The sequence below is a fragment of the Numida meleagris genome, chromosome 6 (genome assembly GCF_002078875.1).
Source record: "Numida meleagris isolate 19003 breed g44 Domestic line chromosome 6, NumMel1.0, whole genome shotgun sequence".
NCBI lineage: Eukaryota > Metazoa > Chordata > Aves > Galliformes > Numididae > Numida > Numida meleagris.
The window spans coordinates 51,161,150-51,186,377 of NC_034414.1; the positions used below are offsets into that span (position 1 = coordinate 51,161,150).

Sequence of the window (25,228 nt, forward strand, 5' to 3'; positions counted from 1 at the left end):
GTCTCGTGTCCTATAGCAACCAATGAGCAAAGAGATTCATGAACATTAAGTCACCTTCCTGAAGAGCTTAATTCTTCTCAGAAATAAGAACAACTACAATTTCCACCCTTGCAGAAAATGAGAACTTGTTTGAATTTACTATTGATCTGTTCACGGTAGGAAACACAGTATACCTACTCGCATCGTAAAAGAGCAATTCTGTAAGTGAACCCACCTTGTTTCTTTGCAAAATATTTTCCAAGTAGGAAGATGTTTCCATAGCAACAAGGGTCTGGCCCTGCTCAGATAAAATAAGGTGACTGTTCAGCTATGTGGAACACTTGCAAAGAAAAATCGTAGAAACTAACAAAGCTCTTCCTAATTGATTGCATTCTCCTTGAGGTACATTAGAGTTTCTTTTTAGACACTAGAAAGTTGGACTAAGAATAGAATGCTATTAAGCTGTCAGAAAACCTCTCTGAACACAGAAGAACACTTTTCCAATTCATGTATGTCCGTTTGGTTGCTGCAGGCAACTTTTGCGTTTCCCTTACCAAACCAATGGGGTTTCAGCTTGGAATTAGCTAAGCAAATGACCCTATTTTTCCTATCACAAATCTGTTCCAGAATTGCTTGCTGTTAATGAGATTTTTCTCATGTCAAACCACAGCCACTGTAGCAATTTCATAGCGGTGTGCACTTCATGTTATTTTTAGTTCAAATAGTTGTTTCAGGGAGAAATCAAGGGCAAACATCTGTCAGGGCACAGCAATGATTCAACAGCACTTAGCAATGCTACTTAATGGTGTGAAATGGAAGACCTAAAGCAACATTTCATGTAAGGAGCAGGTCGTATGGGCTATCAGTAGGTGGGAGGAATTTGGACTATTAATCTTAAGTAAGAAAGGAGGCCTAAATTCATAAAACGTTAGGGGCTGAACTAGGAAAAAAAAGGGAAGAGCTGCAGAGTTTCTAACTTGTAATAAACTTTACTGAAAAGTGCTAATTTGCAAGAGCAGCCAACAGTTATTAAAGGCTTGCTAAGTGTCACAGCTTTCCGTGCCACCCGGGACTGATACAGTGGTATGCGAAGGGATTATTATGTCTTCAGGAATGAAAGCAAATAAGGGTATTGAATTCCTTTCAGCATTTAGCTTTTGCATTAACTGTTTCTCCCAAACACACTCTACTCTCTTGACCGAGAAAGCCAGAAAGCAGCACAAAAAAGAATAGCAAGAATTTGAGCTATCATTTCTTGTTAATACAAGAACACTAGTCATGTTAAAAAAAAAAAAAAACACACAGCAGGGAATTTGTATGGTAAGAGCAACCATGTAGATGTTTTAGACCATCAAGACTTGGAAAGTAGTTAATTATTCGCTCCAGGTGTCTACCTACATTGACTCTCCTCCCTGAGACCACTACAGTAATGCTCATCTCATTATGGAGAACTCCTACAACCAAGAAGCCTCTATCCAGCCTCCTACCCATAGCCTCTGGCATACGCTTAACATGGATTAAGGCAACCAAAACCAGATTGTCTGGTGAAGAGAAGAGTATCAGCTGAGACAAAGTAATAAATACAAATACAGAAAAATATTTTTAATAAGTTTTGCAAAAATTTAACTTACTTGATGAGCCTTGTCAGTTCGCCATTTCAGTGTCACGTAAGCATCATTAGAAGCAAGTCAAGCAACATTTGAAATTCTAGCACTGTCTGTGCCCTGTTTCCAGAAGCATGGCTTCAAGCAGTAGTTTGCTGCTGTTGTCAAGGTAAGGCTGGTATAACCACGATGATAAATACACCATCATCAGATCCTGGTCAGCAGAATGAGCAATTTCTTGTACGATTGTTTGCTTGAGTTGTAGTTCCTTCTTGTACATTTCAGAGAGCTTCAGAGAAACCTCATCTGAAATGGATTGAAAAAAACCAAGCCCGCTGACAGTAAGAGATCAGCAGTTTGCTTAGTGCTGAATTATGCCCGTGCTATGGTGATCATTGAAAGAACAAAACCCGATCCCCATCTTTAAACATCCTGTTTTTTATACAGTCAGTAATGTTGGTATACTAGAACATAAAATGCTAAATATTTTCGTTTCTGGACATGCTCTTAAACACTTGTGATTTTGAGATGAATTCCATTTTAATTCTAGAACAAGCAGTAGTACTGGTTCTCAGGACCACTATGAAATCAGCAGTTATTACAGCCATTCCTTTAAATAACTGAAATTTTATTTTAAAATTTTGCAATTTCTTAGCATACAAACTTCAAATTTCAGAGTCATTGCTAATCCAAAGGATATCCTCACATGCCGTCAAGCCCTTCAGCAACGCATGATTACCAATAAGAGATACCAACAGTGAAGAATAATGGTGAAACAGAACTGACCAAACCTGAAGTGCAGAACATAAACTAATATTGCTTCTAGTTATGTTGGTAATATATGTAGGGGTTTTAAAATAGATTTGTGTAATCATCTATTTGATTGATTTTCTAAAAAAAAAAAAAACCAAAAAAAAAACCACGCACATAAATTCATTGTAAAGAGAGACTGACTTTTGTTTCTAACTTAGTCTGAACTATTGCTACTTTCAGGAGGATTTACTCTTCACAGTGTGAAGACCATCACTAAATGATTCGGTCACAATGAATGTTTTGACAGCGGTTCGTTGTCATTGTCATTCTTAATCCTTCAAGTTGACAAACTAACATGTGAGATTCCCACTGGCTTGCGGTAGTAAAGTAAGAAGCAGGGCTTTCACAAGGCATGACTTTCACTGCACAGAGGAGCCAGCTGGTTTGCGTGCAATTAGGCTTCTCTTGAATTCAAACAGTTTTAAAACTGTGCTATAATAGCAGTTGGGAAGCAGTACCTTTTGCCACTAAGTGAATACAAAAAGGATTGATAGTAACAGAAGACAGAAAGTGAACATTCCTTACTTATCTTGACTGACACCATGATAAGAGCTACTTTTCTTTGTCTGCCTTTCTGTCCTCCTTTAACTGAGGAGCATCTTGTTCTTTGCATTCAAGGATTTCATTTCAGCGTCAAGTAACAGGTCAGTCTGTAGCCAAAAGCTTAACATTATCAAACTGCAAAAATGTCTCTCTCTACAAAAGATGTGGCTGTTGCAGCTTGGGCACTGGAAGCTGCTGACAAGCTCAGTTCTAAGCTGTAATTGTTGCATGTCAGACAGTGCTTGGCAATTCATACAAGCAGTCATCAGCAGTAATCCTAAACCAAGTAGTGCACTCGTGTTTATCGATTAGTCAGTTATGAAGGAGACTGATTCACACACTTCCTCTCTCTAAGGGAGGATAAGCAGACATAAAAGGGAATATTTTCCAGTCCTAAATTGGATGACATCAATGACACTATGCATTTATCTAAGATGATCAATATATTACTTACAGAAGTACACTGTGGGCCATGTGTGAAACAGGGGTGCTGTGCGATTCCCAGCTCCATGGTGGAACGTTTCCAAGTCACAGATTCCTTTAGTAGTTGAAGAGAGCTTTTCCATTTTCAGCTGTATTTTTGTCTGAAAACGATGAACACGTAAAGCTAATGAACTTCTCAGGAACGTTAAGCTACTATAGTCTTCAACATTTTTTAAACACTTTCTGAAGACTTCATACTTAGTCTTAGCATTTCTAATTCACTTTTTTAAACTCCAGATAGGAATCAAAGCTGGAACTTGTATACAGAATTAAAATGAGACACCCTAAAATTTTATATGCTGCAGGTAAGAATTACTGACTCTGATTTTGCATAAAAAGGAAAACACCCAAATTACTCTTGCTTTTTTCCTCAGAACACAATCTGAGGAAAATCTAAGTGCTCCTGTTTATTCTAAATACTGATCTGCTATCCTGTCTGTATAAAAAGCCTATCTTTTTAATGATCCTCCAAAGTGGCTAAAGGCTGTAAAAGTCATTTTTACTAAAAATGTTACATTTCAGTACTGAGCTAAAAAACTGCTGTCAAATTGAAATGTGACATTAATTCCTGACAATGTATCCAGAAAGAAAGTGGGTAGAATAATAATTATCTTACTCTACTGCTTAGAGAAAGAATGAGCTCTGCACAGAAAATAGAGGTAGGCAGATTGAAAGTGTTACTGCATTATCTCTGAGCAAAGATAGCTGCAATGGATATCGTGGCAGATAAAGCACTGCTCTGTACTTTAAGTTGGTGTTTACTTTGTTCTAAACAGAGGGGATATTCAGGATAAGAAAGCAGACATCAAGCGCAGTTTTAGAATGGATTTTTATATGACTAGTTTTCAGAGGATCACATTATAAATCACATTATAAGGGGAGAGTAGAATTATAAGCAGAAGGTAGATATAAAAACAACTTTCAAGTCGATCAAGCAAGCAAACAAATGGAGCATCCTGGATTTATATCATTCAGGTTTGAAGGCAATGAAGTATGAATAAAAATCCCCAATTTTTTGTTGACAACAAATACTTAACGTCACGTTATTATGATGTATTTGAAAACTCTTGAAATTGCTTCTAAGACTGAAAAATGAGTATTACCATTTTTTTTAAGGTCTCCAGTAACTCTGCACAGCAATTGTCCAGTTCTTCATTGTATTTTGGAGATGGCTTTTCAGATTCTGTGGTAGTGTTATCACAGGTTATCTCCAGTTTGTTATCTTGAAATCTAAAGCAGAAACATAAGGCAAGTATACAGGTTTACTCAAGCTGTGCAGACTTAAAGTCTGTGTGATCTGATCCCACAGAATCTCTCAGAGGCTGTTCATGAGAATTTCTACATAAAACCAGTAAGGAATGCAGCTAACCATATCAGCAATTAAGGCTGGTACCATAGGCTGATAACTTTCAGAAGAGCACAGGATTACTCTACTTTAAAGCCTGTGCTCAAAAAAAAAAAAAAAAAAAAAAAAAAAAAAACAAAAAAAACGTGCCACAAAAGTCACAAATGTTAAGGTAACACCTTTTCCCACTTTACCTTGTCCCTGACAAGGGGAAATGTATGCCAGGCTTCAACTGGTCCAGCGACAGCCTGGTACCTCCCCCGAGTCACTTTCACTGACAGTTTGAGCTAAGATTTAACTGCAAACCAGAGCAGCGACTGTGCAGCCACGTGTCCTGTCTTGCTGACTCTCCTACTTTTCTTGCTTTACTTTCCTGTAAACATTGACAGAGGAGAGGGAGTTGCTCTCTAGCAAAATCTGACACCTTTACAGCAAAATATTCCTGAGTCTGTCAGTTAGAACTCTGTCAAACAAACCCTGTTCACTTGTCAAACTCTTCAGAAGCTACTTCTCAAAACACTGCTTGTTGGAAGGTTTTTCTTCACAGCATGAAGACAAAACTTTACCAAAATTATTTTATTGTTCTTGGATTTTTTTTTCCAAAATCATCACTGTTGTAACTTCTTTCGTCTATATAAATCACACATTTTTTTTAAATACGCTGAACTCTTGACTTCAGTAAAATTTGGTAATATTGGCATTGTTGTGAATATACAAGAGAGTAAGGAAACTCTCTTGCATCTCTGTCACAAATCTCTGCATGGGCACAGATTTGTAGGATTTGATTCTAATTTTGTACATTCGAAAAGTATTTTAAATAGCCATTATGCTTGGGTATGTATAATAAACATTTTTCTTTTCTTGCAAATACCATTACCTTACAAGATTATTTTAGCATTTATATCTTATTTCAATGTAAATATTTTATGGAACCAAAAAGTGCAGCTGCTGAGTTTGATGTAAGAGCTCGCTCATCCACTCAGACTTGTTCTATCCCCAGTCTCCAAAAAATCTTTATAGCGAAAAAAAACAGATTAATTTCTCAGAAAAGCAATCCTTATGCTGTCTTTACTTGTATATGTTATCAGCGTACTTACTGCTCACCAATCTTCATGTTGACAATTTTGTTTGCAGTAGTAAATCCATTATCATTCAGTCTCTCCCATTTCATCATCAAATTATGCCAGTCCGCTGCATTATCTTTAATTTTTCTCGCACTGACAGACAAGACAGGTCTTCTTGGAGTACCATCAGCTATGTAAGAAAAAGATGGAAAGTTCACTGAAAACATACGGAAACAAATCAGTGTGCTGTAAATGTGTAAAAGCTTTCCTTGCCTTACTGCTGAATATTGACTGAAGTAAAATCTTACTTACTTCTTACGGAAAGGTTTCTTACCTTTCCGTTATCTTAAACCTTAAGGGCGGTGAGGCACTAGCACAGGTTGCTCAAAGAGGTGATGGATGCCCCACCCCTGGAGACAGCCAAGGTCAGGCTGGATGGGGCTCTGAGCACCTGATGGAGCTGTGGGTGTCCCCGCTCACCGCAGGGGGTTGGACTGGAAGGCCTTTAAGAGTCCCTTCCAACTACAGCGATTCTGTGATTCAGTGAAAACGGAATTTACGTTAACTACATTCATGAAATCTAATTCCTCACCTATCAGCTTTGCTACTATTTACACAAAAATCACGTTATTAAAAGCACATTCTGAGATACAATACTTTAACATGGGCAGTAACGGACAGCATAAGCTCCATCACCGGCCAGTAGGCGCCTCACCCGACCGTACTCACCCCCAGCCCCACACTTCCCCCCAGGCTCTGGCATCCCGCTGCAGGGCCGGGCAGGCGGCGCCCGTGGGCGGGCTGCAGGAGCGGCGGGCTGCAGGGCCGGCCCGCTCCCTCACTCACCCGCCATGGCGGCGCTCGCGGAAGTGCGCTCACGTCCGGCCCCGCCCAGGCCCGGCCCCGCTGAGCGGCTCAGGCAGCGGGGCCGCAGCCGGTGCCTCGGGGCCTGAAAGCTGCTGCGTCCTCTCTTTCGCGCCTCCCTTCTTTCCGTCTCTCCTCCCGCCCCGCCGGCAGCCATGCCCGCCCCCGGCTCCTGACGAGGTGAGCGCTGCCGCGTCTCCGTGCAGCCTCCGTCCTCAGTGGTGTACCACCGCGGTGGAACGGCCGACAGCGCTGGTGCGGCCGGGAGTGCTTCTCCGCTTCTTTCCTCTGCTTCTGGAGAGAGGCGCAGACGAGCGCCTAGATGGGAGCTCGCTTCCAGAGGGGAAGGCTGCGGTGGGCGCGGGCGGCGGCCTCGGTCGGGCGTTGGGCGCGGGGCGGCTGAGGGGGTCCGGGCCGCGGCGGGCGCTTTCTCCTTAGCTTTGCCGGGCTGAGGGCAGCTCGGGGTACAGCCGCACCGCGGAGGGGGGCTCGGAGGAGAAAGTTCGTGCAGAGAGGAGAGCGTCCTGTTGCCCCTACGTGCGCGGGCAGCAGCCTGGATCCGCCTTTTCGCAGTCTCTTGTCACCCAGTGTTGTTTCTTTTTTTTTTCTTCTCTACTTTCTGAAGAAACGCCAAAAATGCAGCGTTTCGTGGGTAGCTCAGAGTCGTGTGTGCGTTAATTTAGTGATAGCTACCTGAAAACGTGAGAAGAGTTTGAAAATAGAAAGTGTTTGTAGCTAACAGGATGTGGCTGAGGTCAGAATTTGTCCCTGCTCCGAAGGGTCTGAATTTAAGGACTTATTTCCATCGAAGAGCCAAACAACAGAGCAGTTGCCCCTTCTGTACGGAGAGGATGCCTGGTTTGGAGAAAAGCAGCAGCTTTGGCCCCTTATACTGAGTCTGTGACATATGCTGGAGCTGAGGCCGCAGCCACCAAGCATCTGTCTGACCGCAGGATTATCCCCCACATTGGCCGTCTCTGCGAGGCAACACTGAGCCCATTGCAAGGAAAGACAACAACAACTCTGCTTTTCAAAATAGTTCATTTAACGTGATACCTAAATGCTGTCTGCTAGTTGCAAAGGGAGGATTCTGATCTGGTTTTCCATGGGCAGCATCAGGTGTTGCTTGTGCTCTACATCCTCTGCCTAGCACTTGTTCCGAGTGGGTGCTGACACGGTGCTGCTGAGCCAACACCTGTCTCTGCTCGCGTTTGATTAACAAGGATAAAATAGAATCCTAACAATAAATAGAAGGAGGCTATATGTGATGTGTAAGTGTAGTTAGAAATTGAAGACCATGGAGGAGAGTGATTGCATTTACACAAAGTGTTTGAATGCATAGGGCTGTGCTGCAATTCCCTGCTCCTTTGAAAATTTGTTTGGCTTAGATAAAATTGCTTAATTAGCAGTATTTTTAATAAAGCGGTCATTGGAGCTTTCAGTTACGTTTTCGCATAAACAGTGCAAGTACTCAAGATTCAACTAATTTCTTTGTTGACAAGAAATTACAGCTTATTAGTGCAATTTTTGATTGTATGGGATGAATAGCTTATAGAAAACAAAAATAAATGTCGCTGATTACAACTTCCTCATCAGAGGGAATGGAGATAATGTTGTGTAGTAACCTTACGAGGAGTGAGATCCCTAACCTGACTGCATTTTTAAAGTTTAATTTAGTACATGACAAAAAATAATTCTTTCCAGTGTTACAGGATGGGCAAAAGGTAATATTACCAAATGCTTCACCTGTGTACATATATATATATATGTATGTATGTATGTTTTCTTTCAATTCATTGTAAACATAGGAAAAATGCAGGTAGAGCTGTTGTAGAAGGAAGAAGAGTGCACCTTTTCTGGATTATAGAAGTTTCTGCAATTCCATAGTTTGTGATAGGTTATTTTTTCAACAGTTATATTTGAGCTGTAAGAATAATGGATGGAAAATGAGAGGGAATGAATTTTGAGGACTGTGGGGTCCTTTGGCACCTGGGAAATATGCAGTGGTTCCAGGTGTGAGAGCATTTTAGCCTGATGAGGGTCTGACATCAGCTGAAGAAGTGACAAAGAGGACTTAAAGAAACAAAACACGAAGTTCATGAAGCAGTAACTGTGGAGTTTATGTTAGAGAAAGTTTTGTATGTGTGGGACTCGGGGCAGAGTCTGGGTTTTAGCTGAAATAAAGACAAAAAGTCAACCAGCAGGCATTAAAATTGCATAACTGGCAAAGCAGCATGTGTAGAGGAGCAAACAGGAGACTTTAGCAGTAGATTTCGTTGATATTTAGTTGTCTGTATGGATAGAAGGTACAAAATGCTAGGGTAAAGGAGTTCTAAAATATAAATAGGAAGGAGATATGTGAATATATTACAAAAGAGTGGTGATGTGCTTAGGTTGTTTGTAACTTAGTCAACAACTCCAGAAAGAACTCTTCCCTGAGAAATAGTGTGGATGCTTTCATCTGCTAATCCCTGTGGTATGTTATGAAGTACGTGTCATGACTGTTGGAAGCAGTGTCAGAGAGGAATTATTTTCTAGCAAGCAGTAAAATTTATCACAGTTAAGAACATCTGATAATTGCTGTTAGCTTGTTCAGTGGCTGTTTTTCTTTTGTAACAGAGAACCTAGGAGTCCAGGATCAACTCTTTATTCCTGATTTCTTGTCTAATGTGGGCTTGAATGGGTAATGCATCATAAGTAATCCCTTGGATTTAGTGGAGTTGCGTGTTGACAGCAAGTGTTGCAGGGCATGAAGCCAGCATGGCGAATCCTCTTGCGCAGTAAGTGACAGAGCTTGAAAATTGAGACATCAGAGCTTTTCACAGTAATGGAGATATTAAATGAGTGCAGCAATGTTATTTCTAATTTAGTTGAGAAGCAATGTGTGAAGCTGCAAAACAAATACCATTTTCATCCTCAGAGAAATACAAAGGAGGCATAATAGGACATACCACAGAGACTGTACAAAGAATATTTTTCAGAAAAATTTTCAGCATTTATGTGTTTTGACATATTTCTGTTTCTTTTTTCTTTAAGGAAGTTACAACTGCTGAAGCTAAAGAAAATCTTCAACGTTGCTTGCTTAAGTAAGCTTAGAAAGCTATTTTCTCTCCAGATATCCGCAATTCTTGTCTTGGAAAGCTGCATTTGTTTTTGAGAAATTCGAAACCATTCTGTTAATTGGATTTGCTTGCAGCAAATGATTTATTTTCTTGAGGCCAGGAGGCAAGGAGGGTGGGGAGCTGAGCTTAAATACTAGATTGACACTTTGATCTTACTGTGCCTGCTTAAACAGTGAACGTCTCATGCTCTCAGCGCTGGGAAGGTAGAGGATAGAGTCTTCAGACAGGTGAAGAAATAGACTATGTGGATTGTTCTGTGTCAGGCACAGCCCATACAGATATTTCACTAGCCAAATGAGTTCAAATTAATATATCTTCCCAACTTTGATAAGCTTGTAGCTGCAAGGAAAAAAGCTTATCCCAGAATTAGCAGTTACCTTGCGTCCCTAGAGTACTGAACTGAAAAAGCAAGTTTATTCTAAAGAATGAGATTTTTCTAAGAACAGCTTATGTCCCCTAGAAGAGTTTAGCTTTTGTTTTCTTTAGACCAAAGAAAACTTGACAATTTCTGCATGCGTTCTTGTTAAGCGGTGACTTGCTGTTAACTACTTACTATCTCCAAGGAAGTTAATGGATTGTGTTTTGGCTTTGTCTTTCAGATTTCCTTATGCCATGAAGTAGATGTGTTTATTTCAGCCTTAAAATTGCTGATGCCAGTGCTTGCTATGGCATCTGTGGCTTCACCGGTTATATTTAAGGAGTTTTGTCCCTTATATTATCTACTCAATGCCATTCCAACAAAGATCCAAAAAGGCTTTCGCTCTATTGTCGTGTACCTCACAGCACTTGATACCAATGGTGACTACATTGCAGTGGGAAGCAGCATTGGAATGCTTTATCTCTACTGCAGACATTTAAACCAGATGAAAAAATATAATTTTGAGGTAAGTACAGACTTAAACTGTGTCACTTCTAATGAAGTTTTCAATCTGTGCTTAAGTGCTCGAAATTGAGGGGCTTTTCATAACCGGTTCTTTGACTCTGAGTAACTGCAAGTTTTATGTATGGTTTCTTCCAACAGGGGAAGTGTGAATCTATAACTTTTGTGAAGCTGTTGAGTTGTTTTGATGACCTAGTTGCTGTTGGCACAGCCTCGGGTCGAGTTGCAGTTTTTCAGCTTGTGTCTTCATTGCCTGGGAGAAACAAACAGGTAAATCTTTGCGTGTAGCTAAACTGCGAGATTTAGCATGGTGAATCCTAGTAGATTGTTATGGGGATTCTTTGCATTAGTGAAAAATGGAGAATTTTGCCTAATGAAGCGTCTATGAATATGTTTTACGCTTCATACGTTAAGCTTAGAAAAGCAATGACCTTAAAACAATTTTTCATTACAAAAGGAATTTAATCAACAGTTTTTCTGATGAACTCATTTGTAATAGCTGACTGAGCTATTTAGTGGGGAGTTGTTGTTTATTTGTTTGTTTTAACAGAAATGAGAATGAGCTGTGTTTGTGGACTGAACCTCTGACTTATCAGCCCAAGTCACTGAATAGGTTTTGTGTCTGCGTTTTCCATTCATTCTTGTATTTCTTTGGTATTGTTTCACAGCTTCGGCGATTTGATGTTGCTGGTATCCACAAAAGTAGCATTACAGCTTTGGCTTGGAGTCCCAATGGAATGAAATTATTTTCTGGAGATGACAGGGGGAAGATTGTCTACTCTGCCCTAGACCTAGACCATGTAAAAGACTTTTATTCTAATTTACAACTTTCTGGGGGTGGAAAAAGAGTTTCTGCATTGAAATATTTAGCAGTTAGTTAATTGCTTCATATCATATAGTTAGTTGGATTGTTGTTAGATGGATTGTATTGGTGTATATACTCATAGCTAGATGTGCATGCACCCAGTAAGCTGACCATTGGGAATCCTTCACAACAGCTTTAAAAAATGGGAAATGAGAAGGATCAGTATTTTTAATATTTATTTCTGAAATAACTATGCACATTTTCACATTTCAGCAAATACTTTTTCCTTGATTACTTGGGAAGAGTACACTCGAATGATGCAACTTGTTGATTTGCTGGGTTGTTGTACTTTTTTTTTTCCTGCATTGTTCAATGTTTCGATCTTAGAGTGTAGAATGAAAACATGATTGGGTTCTACTGGGTGGCTCTTACGATAGCATCTTACCAGTAAGTGGAATTTTTTCTCATCGTTTGTGAATTAATACAGACATGAGACGTCAACAAAACAAGTACTAACTTCACACATGTGAAAGCAGCAGCCGTCCTGATTTGTCTGTGACTGTCAGGTGGTCTAGGACTACCAATGACTGATAGGACGGAAAGTTTTAATGTCACCAGCGTGACGATTGTCGTAGCATCCTGTATCCTGGCAATGGAGAATAAGGAGGAACCACACATATTTGAGGATTTCTGTCGGGTTCTAATGAAATGTGCTAGCTGAGTTCCTGGGGAAGTTGAATTTCATAGTGCGTACCAGCAGTCGCACACTATCTAACAGTTCTTTTGTCTGCATAAGGTGACTTCACGTTCAGTAAGTGAACATAATGGAACAGTGGTCCAAAAGTTGTTTCTTGCTTGCTTTAACGTTTTTGAGCATATTCTTTTCTTTAAACTGTTAGTTATTATCATGCGTTTTTAGAAAGTTTGACTGTTACTAATTTCATGTATCTTTAAAAGGGCGTTTGCAACTCCAGCCTTGTGCTGGAAGAGCCGTCTTCGATTGTCCAGTTGGATTACAACCAGAAAGTGCTGCTGGTCTCCACTTTACAACGAACCATACTTTTTTACACGGAAGAGAAATCTGTCAAGCAAGTTGGAACACAGCCCAGAAAAAAGTAACTCTCATAAAATCTTGATGCAGGCACATTAGTTAATGCTAGCTTTTCAGGATGGATTACAGAAAGGGTGACCTAAGCAGTGAAATTAATAGAACAGAGCAGTCCACTTACAAAAAGTGCAGTTAGAGTAGCCATGTATGCTCAAACATGAAATGACAGTTCTGCTTACTTAGAAAGTATATGGTTGCGAATGTATTAGTCTTCTTGTTTGCGATGCAAAAATTATTCAAGATGCTTTCTTGTTTAAACTGAAAGCACTGTTGAACTTTGCAGTCTCCCTCTTCACCGTGGCTTGGGGTGAGCGACTGTTGTAAACAGTGGTCTATCTCATGGATGATGTATGTATTACCTAATGCAGTCAGTGTCTTTATTTTTTTACATCCTAGAGTGAATCGAAAGAGAACGTGTGTAAGAATCACTTAAGGCTAGGACCTTTTTGTATGACTTCCTGGCATCTTTGATTGTGTAATCATTCTGGATTATGAAGGAAGAGGGTACTCAGTATTGGATCAGCATGACTGACTATATCTGAAGATATTGGAAATTGACTCCTGAGAGAAGGTTTATAATGTATGTTTCAGACATACAGATAATGATATGAACACCAAGGGCCCCCTTGCCTTTTTGCTTCTTCAGTGATAGTGTTTTTATGTGCAAAGGACAAAGATTTTAACAGCTGAGATCTGCTCCTTGGAAATAGAGGTTGTCAGTTTCTTAGCATTCTTCAGTGGTGTTTTGCTTGTTTTCATCAATACTGGGAGAAGGATGGCTGCATAGTAGGATCTTTCTAGGATGGACAGAGTGGTGTTAGGGCTGTGAGTCGTGTTAGGAGGAGTCATTTAACTTGTCTAACAGATGATGTCTGACACCTGAAGCTGAGGGAAAACCCATGTTATTTGGAAGTACAGTTCATGTCTTTCAGACATTTGATGGAATACTTCAACTGAAGAACGACATTTTTAATGTTGATAACCTGCGGTTGTAAATTTATGACATTAGTTTTAACATTTGTTTCTGCGTTGTGTATATAGATTTTAAATACATTCTTGTTTTACATTTTAGCAGTGGCAAATTTGGAGCATGTTTTATACCTGGCCTCTGTAAGCAGACTGATCTGACACTATTTGCTGCCAGACCTGGGCTTCGCCTCTGGAAATCTGATGTTCACGGAACTGTTCAGGCCACGTTCATATTGAAAGATTTATTTGTTAGAGGAATAAAAACTTTTGAATTATATCCTCGTTTGGAACCACCCGACAGAGGGAGTTACAGCTCCCCAGAGAAACACCTTGGGCTTGTCTCATGCTTTTTCCAAGAAGGATGGGTGCTGACCTGGAATGAATACAGCATCTATTTATTAGACACTGTGAACCAGGTAGATGAATCTTATGGGTGCATATTCTGTTTCTTGTTTTTCTTCACACTATGTTGTGAGGCTCTTCAGGTTGTCCTTACACTTCTATGATTTAAATTCACATTGAAACCTAAAAAGGTTTTCTCCCTCTTCAAATTGTCGTTGCAAGGATATACTCGCAAACAATATGTATTAAATGTAACAAAAAATATATTTAAAGCTTTCAGTCCAGATGTTAACTTTGTAATCAATTTAAATACTTAGAAAAGCGTATATGAATATAAAATATAGTAATTCATGCAAAAAAGAAACTTAATGCCTAGAAGATGTGCCTGGAAGTATTTATTTCCTTTTTATGGCTGTTGGTGTCTGCCAGAACACTAGCATTAGATTTTATTTGGTATAGAGAAAGCTGCTAGCTATTTTGTCTTTTAAAAGTGTGCATGAAAATGAATGCAAGCTAGTATCTTTTTGTATAAATGATATCAAACGTTAGTACTTTTTGCCACCAAATTGTGTATTACTGAAGTAACTGATTGCTCCTAGTTGAGGCAGAACAAATGATTATACTCACGGCATTAGTTGGGATGGAAATCAGTACAAAAATCGAGCTACGTCAGGGCTGCAACATACTTTCTTGTTTCTTTTTTCTGTTTTCTTTTTGTTAACATCCTTATCCTCTGTCTATGTCAATTAAATGTCAGTGAACAATTTGTTAAGAGCCTAATCTTGTCCAAACAGTGGATTAATCTGATGCCAATTATTTCTGTATTTGGTGACTCTTTATAGGCTTTGATTGGTGGCTTGGAAGGATATGGTGATATTGTGTCTGTGTCCTGCACCAGCAATGAGATTTTTCTCTTAAAGGGAGATAGAGACATAATAAGAATTTCAAGTAGACCTGAAGGACTGTCATCTCTAGGTTTGTATAGCTTAGCAAACTTGAGTATGTGCCTCATGGAACATGAAGTCTGTCATACCTTCGTGGTCGGTTTTATTTTGTTATGTTTTTACATACTGGGGAAAAAAAACCACAACATAATAGTTTCTCTGGAATTGCTTATCTTTTTTTACAGAAGACTATATTTAGAGCTCTGATTTATCTGCACACCTGGGTCTCTTTTGTCTGCGAGAGTGGAGGCATTAAGAAATTAATTACTGTTATGTTTTTTAGAGTGTTGATCAACATTATCCTTACCAAGCATCTTTATTCTAAACAGTGTTGCTTGAGCAATCTACATTCATGATTATGATTACCTATCTAGTGATCAATCTCAATGGTTTGGATTGGTGATACTTGAGTGGGATGATTTTGTGCCACCTGTTGTCACTTTTGTTCCAGAGGAAATCTCAGCCTTCCCAGCTGGGAAATAAGAACTGGCAAAGCACCCAAAGAATATTCACTAAGTCTCCAAAAATAATTTGAGGCCTTGTTTTCTTATTTGGTGCCACCTGAGTTCAGCATCTGTGTTCCTAGAACTCTATGAAGGAGATTAGTAATACTTCCTTAATGATGATGCTGACTGATTTCTCCTCATAAAAAATTGTAAACACCTTTATCCAGCACATTCAACTCACAGAAGGATTACTTATGTATTTAAAAGCCTCTGTCTTAGCTTTGTCTTAGCACAATGCTAGCAGATATGCTATGAAGTTCTATTGGATGCTAGAGGACTTAGTCAGTTTGATCCTCATGCTTGGTGATAGCATTTACTATTTTATTCTCAACTTCCAAGCATAGTTGGAAAGGATTCATCTTGAAATGTATTTTCTTCTAATTACCACAGTGATTTATCTGGTCAATTTTCCTTGGTCTTGGTGGATTTTGTTGTTGTTGTTTTTTAAATCTATTTTTATTTTGCCCAAGATACTGAATGTTTGAAGAAGTTGAAAATACATGATGGTACTTAGTACGTAACACAGTGGGGTCTTCCACACTAAAGACCTGTAACCGTTTTCTACGTGAGCATAAAAGTAGAATTTTCACATGGAGCTTTGATGCAGACTTTGGAGTATTGATTTTACTAAAATAATTTTATATAGATTTACTTGCATGAAACTTACACTGTGTACATATATGTAATTGAAATGTGTGTTTAGTTAAAATTCTTTTGATTGGATAAAGCTTCTTTTCTCTGATCACTTTCCAAGAAGCTATGCTGCTACTCAGTTGACACCCTAGTGTTTATACCTCTATTTTTCTTTTGGTCAGTTTCAGATGGGAATTCAAAACTGCTGAATCCTTCAACAGATACGAGTCCTCACTTGCTGACCCCGATATCAGTAGTTGCATCTGCATCATCTAGCCCTTCAGTGGAAACAGATAAAAAGATAGTTACTTCTCCTTCAGTTATTGGTGAGAAAAGGGACTCTTTAGTGAAAGATGATTTGGAAACTCCAGCGCTATTGGAAAAAAACTTTGATAGAGTGGGAGACTTGAGCAGTGAAACAAGAAAAAGGGGCTGCTCTGTGGCAAGTGAATCAAGAAGCAGGAGCAGTTCAGTAAATTCTGTGGACAGTGGCTCCAGTTTTATGGTATGTGCAGACCAACTTTCAGAAGCTCAGAGAGAATGTCAGCTTTCTTCACAACGGTTCAGCACTATCAGCTCTGAAGACTTTGATCAGGAGCTCATTGTAAAGCCAATTAAAGTGAAAAAGAAAAAGAAGAAGAAACAAGGTAAGTCTAGCAGAACTTTGCCTGCCACTGGTCGTTATTAGAATGTGTCACATCTGGTACATCTCACACGAGAGCGTTTTTGACGTGCTTTGTTTATGTTGTATTGTCACATAAAATCTAAGAGCTGAAATATTTGGAGTGATTGTGGTGGGCCTTTTAAGGTGAATGCCTGCTTTGAAATCAATGCATTGATAGTACCTTTCTTTTCAGGTCTGTTTGTTTTATTTCTTTAAGTTTGTTTTGCTTTATATAAATATGCTTAATGTTGTAAGATATAGTTGTTGCTAATATACAGTGGAATTCTACTTCCAGTTTTGTTGGAATTGTGTGATACCTATTCATCCTGAAGTATTTGACGCTGTTTCTGAGCCATTCTTTTTTAGTTTATTAAAACAGTGTAAACACTTAAATATTCTAAGAGTTTTTTTATGCTGATATTGTAATTTTAAAATGTTTTGTTATTCAGTCTTCTTTGGTTTTATATGTGTCATTCAGCGTTCAAGTAGAAAAAATAATCAGTATGTCAAAACGTAGATTTAATTCTATTCTTAGCACCAATAAAAATATTAATTAAACTTTATTAATATGACTCATCCCTTCCACCTCCTTCCCTCCCCCCCTTTTTTTTTTTTTTTGTGAGAACAGAAAGTGGGACCAAGAGAAACCACATCTCTCTGGAAGGCACACCAAGTTATGAGCGTCAGCTTTCTGGTGACAGTCCGCATTCAGTGAATGCAGATTCATTTTCCATGACATCTAGCCTCATGAGTGGAAGCATTGATCATTTGAGTACCGGGTCTCCAGATCAGGAAAGCATGTTCAGTGTGGAGTCCAATACAATCTTGCAGGAAGATAATGCTTCAGAAACGTTTAGTGTCCTACAGTCTCCTGAGTCTGCAACTGTACTAATTAATGAAGAAAATGGAGATACAGTTGACTTACAGAAACTGCCCAACAGTGACAGTGGCATGGGTACATCGACGGTTATAGATGCTTTGACATCTGTCTCTCCTCTCATCCTCGCAGAAGACTTAACAGGCACTGTTGTTACTGAAAATAACCATTGTGTGCTTTCTGCAAGCAGTGAATGCTATCTTGGAAAGCTAGGCCAAGAAGAACAGGATTTTAGTACATTGTGTAAAATAAATGAAAGTCTAGATGAAATGAAGCTGCACGGTGAAAAATGTTTTGAAGAGCCGGACCAAATGGTTTTGGAACGTAGCAGTGTACTTGGTGTTCAGACATCACTGACACTGAATGAAAGTGATGAAACTGACAGGGAAGACCATCAGCAGCATTCTCTAATAGTCAGTGCTCTGTCAGATCCTTCTGTTCACCACTTTGACATCTCTGAAGGTGTTGATTCAGAGCATAGTTCCGTTTCTGGATGGAATTTTGAAAGTGTAATCAAAGCTAAATCTAGTACTAGCACTGCTGAATGGGTAACAAACACTCAGGAAAGTAAGGCAGAGGAGGAATCTGCCTCAAGTGATGAAGAGGATATTTATGGACATGGGTTACCATATTCATCCTCAGAGACTAGCGTGCCTGAAGTTGGTGCTGAGCCTGGTTCCCAGGATATGACCAGGATAAGCCAAGATGAAATGGTGCTGCTAAAATCTGATCAGGTATATGTTTTCAATTTAGGTGAAATATTTTAAATCTCAACATTTTGAAGAAAAAAACCAGCACGCTTGCATGTAATGACTGTTCTTTACATCTTTAGGGAAGCGGTTCTCTTTTTGCTTAGTTCAACAAGTAAAACATAAAACCAGGCAGCAATATGTGTCATGACTTATGAAATGTGAGGTATCAGACTTCGGAATGGAAGCTGGAGAAGCTGTACTGTCTGCATAAATATTATTATGATTTCCGGTTGGACAAAGATTCTGTCATCAGCCCATCCATTGAAGAGTGAAGAGTAGTCATGCTTAAAGGCTGCGCTTTGTTTGTTTAGGTCTCCAGTAGCCCAAGTCCTGCAAGATAGTGCTCCAAACATCCATTAGCTTTGCTAGGAATTAATGCTGGTTGTCTTTCATGGATGGCATCTGGTTAAGGTTCATTTTTGCCTGCAAATACTCAGAATAAAGATTAATCTTTCTTTATGTCATAGACAGCAGTTAGTACTATTTTATATGTCGGTGGTTTTTCTTTTCCTGTTACTCCTTTTTCCTTAATGGTTATTTTATGGCTTAAACATAGACAGAACTAGGAATATTCATATAGATTATCAAAGTACTAAGATTAACTGTAAAATCTGTAAAATTGCAAAAAAACCACAAAGAGTTCTAGCAGAGGTCTTAATTGTTCCATGTGTTGAGAATGACCAAATACTTGTTGAGAAATGTTGAGTTTTAAGTTGGTAGCATCTTATTTAGTCATAGCTGCAGCCCAAAGTATGGAAGCCTTTTTTTCCGTTCTTCTTTTTAAATTTGGGCTGTCATATACTGAAGTGTTTAAAAATGCTGCATAGATGCTTACAGTGTAGGTCACATCTGCAGATGGCAGCATCTAGTTTTCTTTTTGTTATAACTTTTGTTCTGGGATTTTTAGTTTGCGGTACAGAGTATGTTAGAAAACAATGACAAATGTAGTTTTATTTTACACAAGGTATTTATTTATTGATTAAGGTACATAGGAACTTTAAGTTTAGCTTTTTTTTAAGATCAAGAATATGGCAGCTGCTTGTGCTTATACAACCATTTTCTTGTACAGTTTGAAGACATCTGCCACTGTTCTGACTCTACAGTTTTTAGTTTGCAGAGAGCTGGATGGGATACTCTGGCCCTGGTTATGGCATCCTGAGCCTGGCTGTCTCAGAGAAGTATATTTGGTGCCTGGACTACAGAGGCAGCCTGTATTGCAGCGCTCTTCCAGCTGCTGGGCTGCGGTGGCAGAAGTTTGAAGATGGTGTCCAGCAGGTGGCGGTTTCCCCTTCAGGTTGGTTGGTTTCTACATCACTGTAAACTCATAAATACAGAACTTCAGCAGAATTGTGCATTCCCTTTGCTTTGTAATTTTTTAATACTTAACTGTTATTTGATTAGATGAAGAAAAACTCAGAGGATGTGTCTGCATATTCAGTGCGTCTGCATACTAAGTTAGTTTAGGTGACTGTTCTAACAAGATGACATTGTGTTTCTGAGAATACGTGGCTTTCTGATTAAAGTGAACTACACAAGCAGTAGTTCAGCATTAGGTAAAGACAGATCAAGAAGTCTCCTCTTGGTTTTTGATACAGAACTGCTTATGGCTCCCAAATGTAAAGTTCTTTCTTTTTGTTGATGTAAACATAAAATTCTTTATATATGTGCCTTTGTTTGTTTTCTTGAGCATTTTTTCTTTTTAAGTTTTAATTTTTGGTCCATTTGTGTATGAGTTCATCCTGGCTGTTTGTGAGAATTATATTGGATTAAAAAGAAATGGTCTTTGGTGATGAACTTGCATCACTCTTAGCTATGCAGATTGCTTTAGCACTGGTGTGAAAATAGAAGTTTCTTTGTTATTTTCTAAACTTTAGTCTTCCTGCTCTGCCGCTACTTTTCTTCTTCTGTCATCTCTTAAAGCACATCAGTCTTCACTTTGGATAGAAGATTTGCTGTCTGGTTTAAGAAGAAGGGTTTTATCTTTGGATCTGTAGTTGAGTTTTCTTCTGGACAAAAAATACAAGAGTGGCTATATTAGATCAGAGTATAGATTCATCCAGCTCAGTATCGTGTCTTTGAAACTAGACAAAGACAGATGCCTGCAGGAAAGAAATTGGGCTAGCGTGTCTTACATTTGCCCTCAGTAGTTTCAGATTGCAGTTGGTGGTGGCCTAGCCATTGTTGTGAATTTATTATACTCTCAGTTCCAGGAACTTACCCAATGTTTTCTTCAGCCCATGTGGATTTCTAGTATTCACAATTTTGAAATTGGATGTATTTACACAAGCCTATTAACCACAAGGGTCAAACTGGAATCAAATCCTGCTTTGAGGAATTATTCAAAGGCAGTTAATCTGACAATATATTACTCTGGTATGAGCCGGTATGGATGCTGATCAGTAGTTAAGTTTGGAATTCCATTTGCTTTTCTTTTCCTGATTGGAGTGAGGGGAAAAAGCTCCTAAGATGGATTTGTGCAGTTGTGTTTTTGAGTTTTGTCTGCTTGTGACATACTGAGAAGTGGACAGGTGATAGCTCTGCCCACTGGTTAATGGCATAGTGCAATCTGTTCAGATCTTGGTCACTGATCCAATGAAGTTATGATTTAGATTTCTAATACTATCAATATTTGTAAATTAAAAAAAAAAAAGTGGGAGGGGTACAATTATCCCCTCTTCGTGTGATGAAGATGTGAAGTTTTGGTTGTTAGTTTTCAGTGTGTATAATTGAGAAGTGATTTGCATTTAGACATTTAAAAATAACATGGAATCTACTGATTAATGCATTTCAGAAATTTCTAGAGAAGCTGGCTACTCGTTCTGTTCTTGCATTAGAAAAAGAAGTTGTATGGATTTTTAAATCTTGCATTTTAGTTAAGTAGTTCTTGTTTTTCTTATGCGTTAGTTAAGGTGTAGGTAGGACAAGTCAACATCTCTGTTATAGTAATTGTTAAGTGATACTGTGTTCTCTCATTTCTCGTACAGGAGCTCTTCTCTGGAAGATTGAACAGAAAACTAATAAAGCATTTGCTTGTGGAAAAGTAACTATAAAAGGAAAACGCCACTGGTATGAGGCTTTACCTCAGGCTGTATTTGTAGCCTTAAGTGATGACACTGCCTGGATTATCAGAACAAATGGAGATCTGTATCTACAAACAGGTACCTGAATTAATTGCAACCTTTTGATTTTTGCAGGCTAAAATTCTGGAGCTCAAGTCTATTAAACAATTGCAATGGATTTAAAACTTTTGTTCACAGCCAAAATATAGAAAAACCTTTCCTTCTTGAGAAATCTTTAGAAACAGTTGTGAGATTTTTGTATTAAATGGGGATCCTGAGGAAGCCAGTTCATTGCCACTTGTTCTTTTTGTTAAGTGGAGTACATGCTGTATAGAGGATTTAAGAAAAAGACATGAGATGGATGCAGATAAATAAAAAAAAGGATTACAGAAAATATTGAAATAATTTTTTGTCTTGTAATGGCATGATACACTAAAACAAGTGACCCTTGAGTGGGTTTTGTTTGCTTGCCTAAAGGATTTTAATAAAGTTTTTAAGTAGGAATTTGAGATGAATTTCTTGTCAACATCCATACACTAATTTCAAGTGTAGGAGACAGTGTAAGTGAAAGCAGAAGCTATTTGTTTTGAAAAGAATAATCTGTTGGACATAAAGTATACCACTTGATAATGAAAGGAAGGTAGTGTGAGATGGAAGACCATGAATGGTTTCAGAAGTATTGGGAAGTGGTCTGTGGAAGAATGGAAAGGGCTAGGGAGCAGCAGTCTACAGCTGCTTTGTCACTGGATATAAATGAGGCAAGGATCAGAGACGAGGATAGTGCAGTAGCAGCTTTGAAGCAATGGCCTTAGATTTATCTGCTTCAACAAATAGAAGAGGATGCATTTGGAAGATTTTCTACACAGAGCATTCAGGCTAGATACATGCAGCTAGAGAGAAGTCCATTTCTAGGATGAAGTTTGGGCAAGGGGAATTTGCCCAGAGAACTGAGTTGGTAAAGAAAAGTCACAAGCAACGTGCTGAAGAAGTTACTGTAGAAGTAAGAGGATGATGAATAAAGGAAAAACAGTAAAAGATACTAACCCAGGATAATATTTCAAAGTGGCTGTCAGAATTCTTATTTATCTTCCATTTAGTTTTCGTTTTCTAGTCTCTCTTGTAGATTTACTTGCTGTAGTATAATATAGAAATTCTTTATGATCAAGAAAATTAAATAGCATAATTTCAAATACCTTCTGCTCTTAAATTATTTTCTTTTAATACACTTGGTTGTTAGAAATCAAGTGGCCTGCCCAAGGTCACATGTATATTGCCAATAAGCACGGCCAGCGGTGATAGAGAGTGAACTTGATGCCAGTCACACAGGGCTCTGTGGAGGTTTTAATCAATATTTTTCTTCCCTGTGAGAGATTGGTTTGATTAAATTAGCTTCCATTCTGCTGTTCTTGGGCTTCTAATTTGTCATAGCAGAAAATAAATTCTCAGTATGTGTCTCGTTAATGTGAGGCAACCGGTCATGATAGTTGGTTCTTTAGGATCTTTTTATTCCCCACACTCTTAACAACTGTTCTCAGAGGTTTGGAGCTTAGCAGTTTTCTTCTTGTCATTCTAAAATATCATACATATGAGTCTATTCCTACTTCATAGAATCGCAGAATGGTTTGGGTTGGAAGGGTCCTTCAAGTTCATCTAGCTCCAACCCCCCTGCTATAGGCAGGGAAACCTCCCTCTAGACCATATTGCTCAAGGCCCCATCCAGCCTGGCCTTGAATCCCTCCAGGGAGGGGATCATCCACAGCCTCTCTGGGCAACCTGTTCCAGTGTCTCACCACCCTCACAGTAACAAATTTCTTCCTAATATCTAGTCTGAATCTACCCTCTTCCAGTTTAAAGCCATTTCCCGTTGTCCTTTTGCTACATGCCCCCTGCTATGAGGTCCCCCTGCAACTTCCTCTTCTCTAGGCCAAAGAGCCCCAACTCTCTGTCTGTCTCCATAGGGGAGATGCTCCAGCCCTCTGATCATCTTCATGGCCCTCCTGTGGACCCTCTCCAACAGCTTGATGCCCTTCTTGCATTTGGGGTCCCAGAATTGGATGCAGTACTCCGGATGGGGTCTCATGAGAGCAGAGTGGGGGGGGGGGGGCAGAATCACCTCCCTTGACCTGCTGGTCCTGCTTCTCTTGATGCAACCCAGGATATGGTTGGCCTTCTGGGCTGCAAGCACACATTGCCAGCTCACATTGAGTCTTTCTTTCATCAACCAGCACCTCCAAATCCTTCTCCTTAGGGCTGCTCTCAAACTGTTCTCCACTCAGCCTGTGTTTGTGCTTGGAATTGCCCTGATCCAGGTGCAGGGCCTTGCACTTGGCTGTGTTGAACTTCATGAGGTTGGCATGGGCCCACCTCTCAAGCCTGTCCAGGTCCCTCTGGATGGCATCCCTTCCCTCTAGCGTGTCAACTGCACCGCTCAGCTTGGTGTTGTCTGCAAACTTGCTGAGGGTACTCTCGATCCCACTGTCCATGTCGCCTACAAAGATGTTATTTAACACTGGTCCCAGTACTGATCCTTGAGAAACATCACTTGTCACTGGTCTCCACTTGAACATTGAGCCACTGACCGCAACTGTCTGAGTGTGACTGTCCAGCCAGTTCCTTATCCAGCGAGTGGTCCATCCATCAAGTCCGTTTTTCTCCAATTTGGCCATGAGGATGTCATGTGGGACACTGTCAAATGCTTTGCACAAGTCCAGGTAGATGATGTTAATTGCTCTTCCTTTATCCACTGATGCTGTAAGTCCATCATAAAAGGCCACCAAATTTGTCAGGCACTGTTTGCTCTTGATGAAGCCATGTCGCTTACCACCAGTCACCTCATCTGTATTTTCCAACTGCCTTAGTAGGGCCTTCAGGAGAATCTGCTCCGTGACCTGCTACTTGCTTTAGAAGCATGAGAAGGTTAAGCAAAAGCTTGTCTGTTATGGTGTTTCACGTACAGGTTTGTAAATCAGTCTTTAGTGTAATTGTAAAAAAGATACATGTTCCTCCAGGTTATAGGTTTAAAGAAGTAAACTGCCTGGAATTTACCAGAACTTCTCTCCTTTCAGTGCTGCTTTCTGTGGTATGCTCTTTTGCAATTGTTCAGCTGCCTCTGTTTGGATCAGGTTGTTTTTCCTTGGCATGTTTGGGGCAAAAATTCTTGCAATATTGTCTGTAGTGCTTCTCTAGAGTCTAGTACATTTTGTTAATGGACATCCCTGATACTGACGCTAGAGGGAGAAAAAGAACAGAAATGGTGGCGCAGGACTCATAGGCTCTGCAAGATGTTGAAGGATGTACAGTGTTTTATTTCTTAAAATATAAATCCTGCTATATTAGAGGAAGTGATTAATAGTTAATGAAAAGAGCAGTCTATCAAGAAAATAATGATCAAGTGAGAAGTGTTAACATCAGAGATATTTCCCCCTAACTTTTTTTTCCCTGTTGATAGCTTTTTTCTCTTTTTCTTTCAGTTGCTAAATGTCAGATTTGTAAAGCATCCTCCTTTTCTGATTTCTAGGCCTGAGTGTGGATCGTCCTTGTGCCAGAGCAGTAAAGGTTGATTGCCCTTATCCACTGTCGCAGGTTACGTCCAGAAATAATGTTGTGTGGGCACTGAGTGAGCAGCGGGCGCTGCTCTACCGGGAGGGAGTACGCAGCTTTTGTCCTGAAGGAGAACAGTGGAAGAGCGATATTGTCAGGTAATGACACTGTAGCAGGACAGCTTCATCGCCGGAATGGAACAAGTTGTTTTCATGTTAGAACTCCTGATGTTTGCAGCTTGTTACCTGAACCTTGCTATGGATAGTGTGTGGGTATTATATGTTTGTACGTATGTGCACATATCTCCTTCAGTCTTTGTCTAGATGTATCTA

At 39.5% G+C, this 25,228-nt stretch overlaps 2 protein-coding genes across 5 annotated transcripts in view; one reads left to right on the forward strand and one right to left on the reverse strand.

The window, feature by feature from the left end:
- On the reverse strand, positions 1,557-6,874 carry CINP (cyclin dependent kinase 2 interacting protein). 2 transcript variants are annotated; one of them, XM_021401244.1, is made up of 5 exons: positions 6,678-6,874; positions 5,865-6,021; positions 4,526-4,652; positions 3,394-3,523; positions 1,557-1,889 (listed from the first exon to the last, which is right to left on the reverse strand). In XM_021401244.1, the coding sequence occupies exons 1-5, from the start codon at positions 6,850-6,852 to the stop codon at positions 1,687-1,689; spliced, it is 792 nt and encodes a 263-aa protein (XP_021256919.1). In that variant the 5' UTR covers positions 6,853-6,874; the 3' UTR covers positions 1,557-1,686. The 2 variants fall into 2 exon arrangements, with proteins under 2 accessions (XP_021256919.1, XP_021256920.1); XM_021401245.1 differs by having other exon boundaries at positions 6,561-6,695.
- Positions 6,735-25,228, forward strand: part of TECPR2 (tectonin beta-propeller repeat containing 2) — a 38,672-nt gene continuing 20,178 nt past the window's right edge. Inside the window, exons 1-14 of one of the 3 annotated variants that reach the window (XM_021401215.1) lie at positions 6,737-6,875; positions 9,315-9,475; positions 9,732-9,781; positions 10,417-10,701; positions 10,839-10,967; positions 11,366-11,497; positions 12,460-12,617; positions 13,683-13,995; positions 14,764-14,896; positions 16,187-16,651; positions 17,297-18,279; positions 19,408-19,591; positions 21,282-21,455; positions 24,874-25,054. In XM_021401215.1, the coding sequence (XP_021256890.1) occupies positions 10,468-10,701; positions 10,839-10,967; positions 11,366-11,497; positions 12,460-12,617; positions 13,683-13,995; positions 14,764-14,896; positions 16,187-16,651; positions 17,297-18,279; positions 19,408-19,591; positions 21,282-21,455; positions 24,874-25,054 (3,086 nt within the window). In that variant the 5' untranslated portion in view covers positions 6,737-6,875; positions 9,315-9,475; positions 9,732-9,781; positions 10,417-10,467. Of the gene's footprint in view, positions 6,876-6,903; positions 7,050-9,314; positions 9,476-9,731; positions 9,782-10,416; positions 10,702-10,838; positions 10,968-11,365; positions 11,498-12,459; positions 12,618-13,682; positions 13,996-14,763; positions 14,897-16,186; positions 16,652-17,296; positions 18,280-19,407; positions 19,592-21,281; positions 21,456-24,873; positions 25,055-25,228 lie in introns of those variants that run through there. The other 2 variants (XM_021401214.1, XM_021401216.1) reach the window with 2 other exon arrangements.

Excerpts from the sequence above, each read along its gene's own strand:
- CINP (XM_021401244.1), bottom strand. The coding sequence starts at position 6,852 with ATGGCTGCCGGCGGGGCGGGAGGAGAGACGGAAAGAAGGGAGGCGCGA. Across the intron at positions 6,022-6,677 it reads CGCGAGCGCCGCCATGGCGG|CTGATGGTACTCCAAGAAGA; the intron begins GTGAGTGAGGGA and ends TTTCTTACATAG. Across the intron at positions 3,524-4,525 it reads TGGAGACCTTAAAAAAAATG|ACAAAAATACAGCTGAAAAT; the intron begins GTAATACTCATT and ends CATCGTTTTCAG.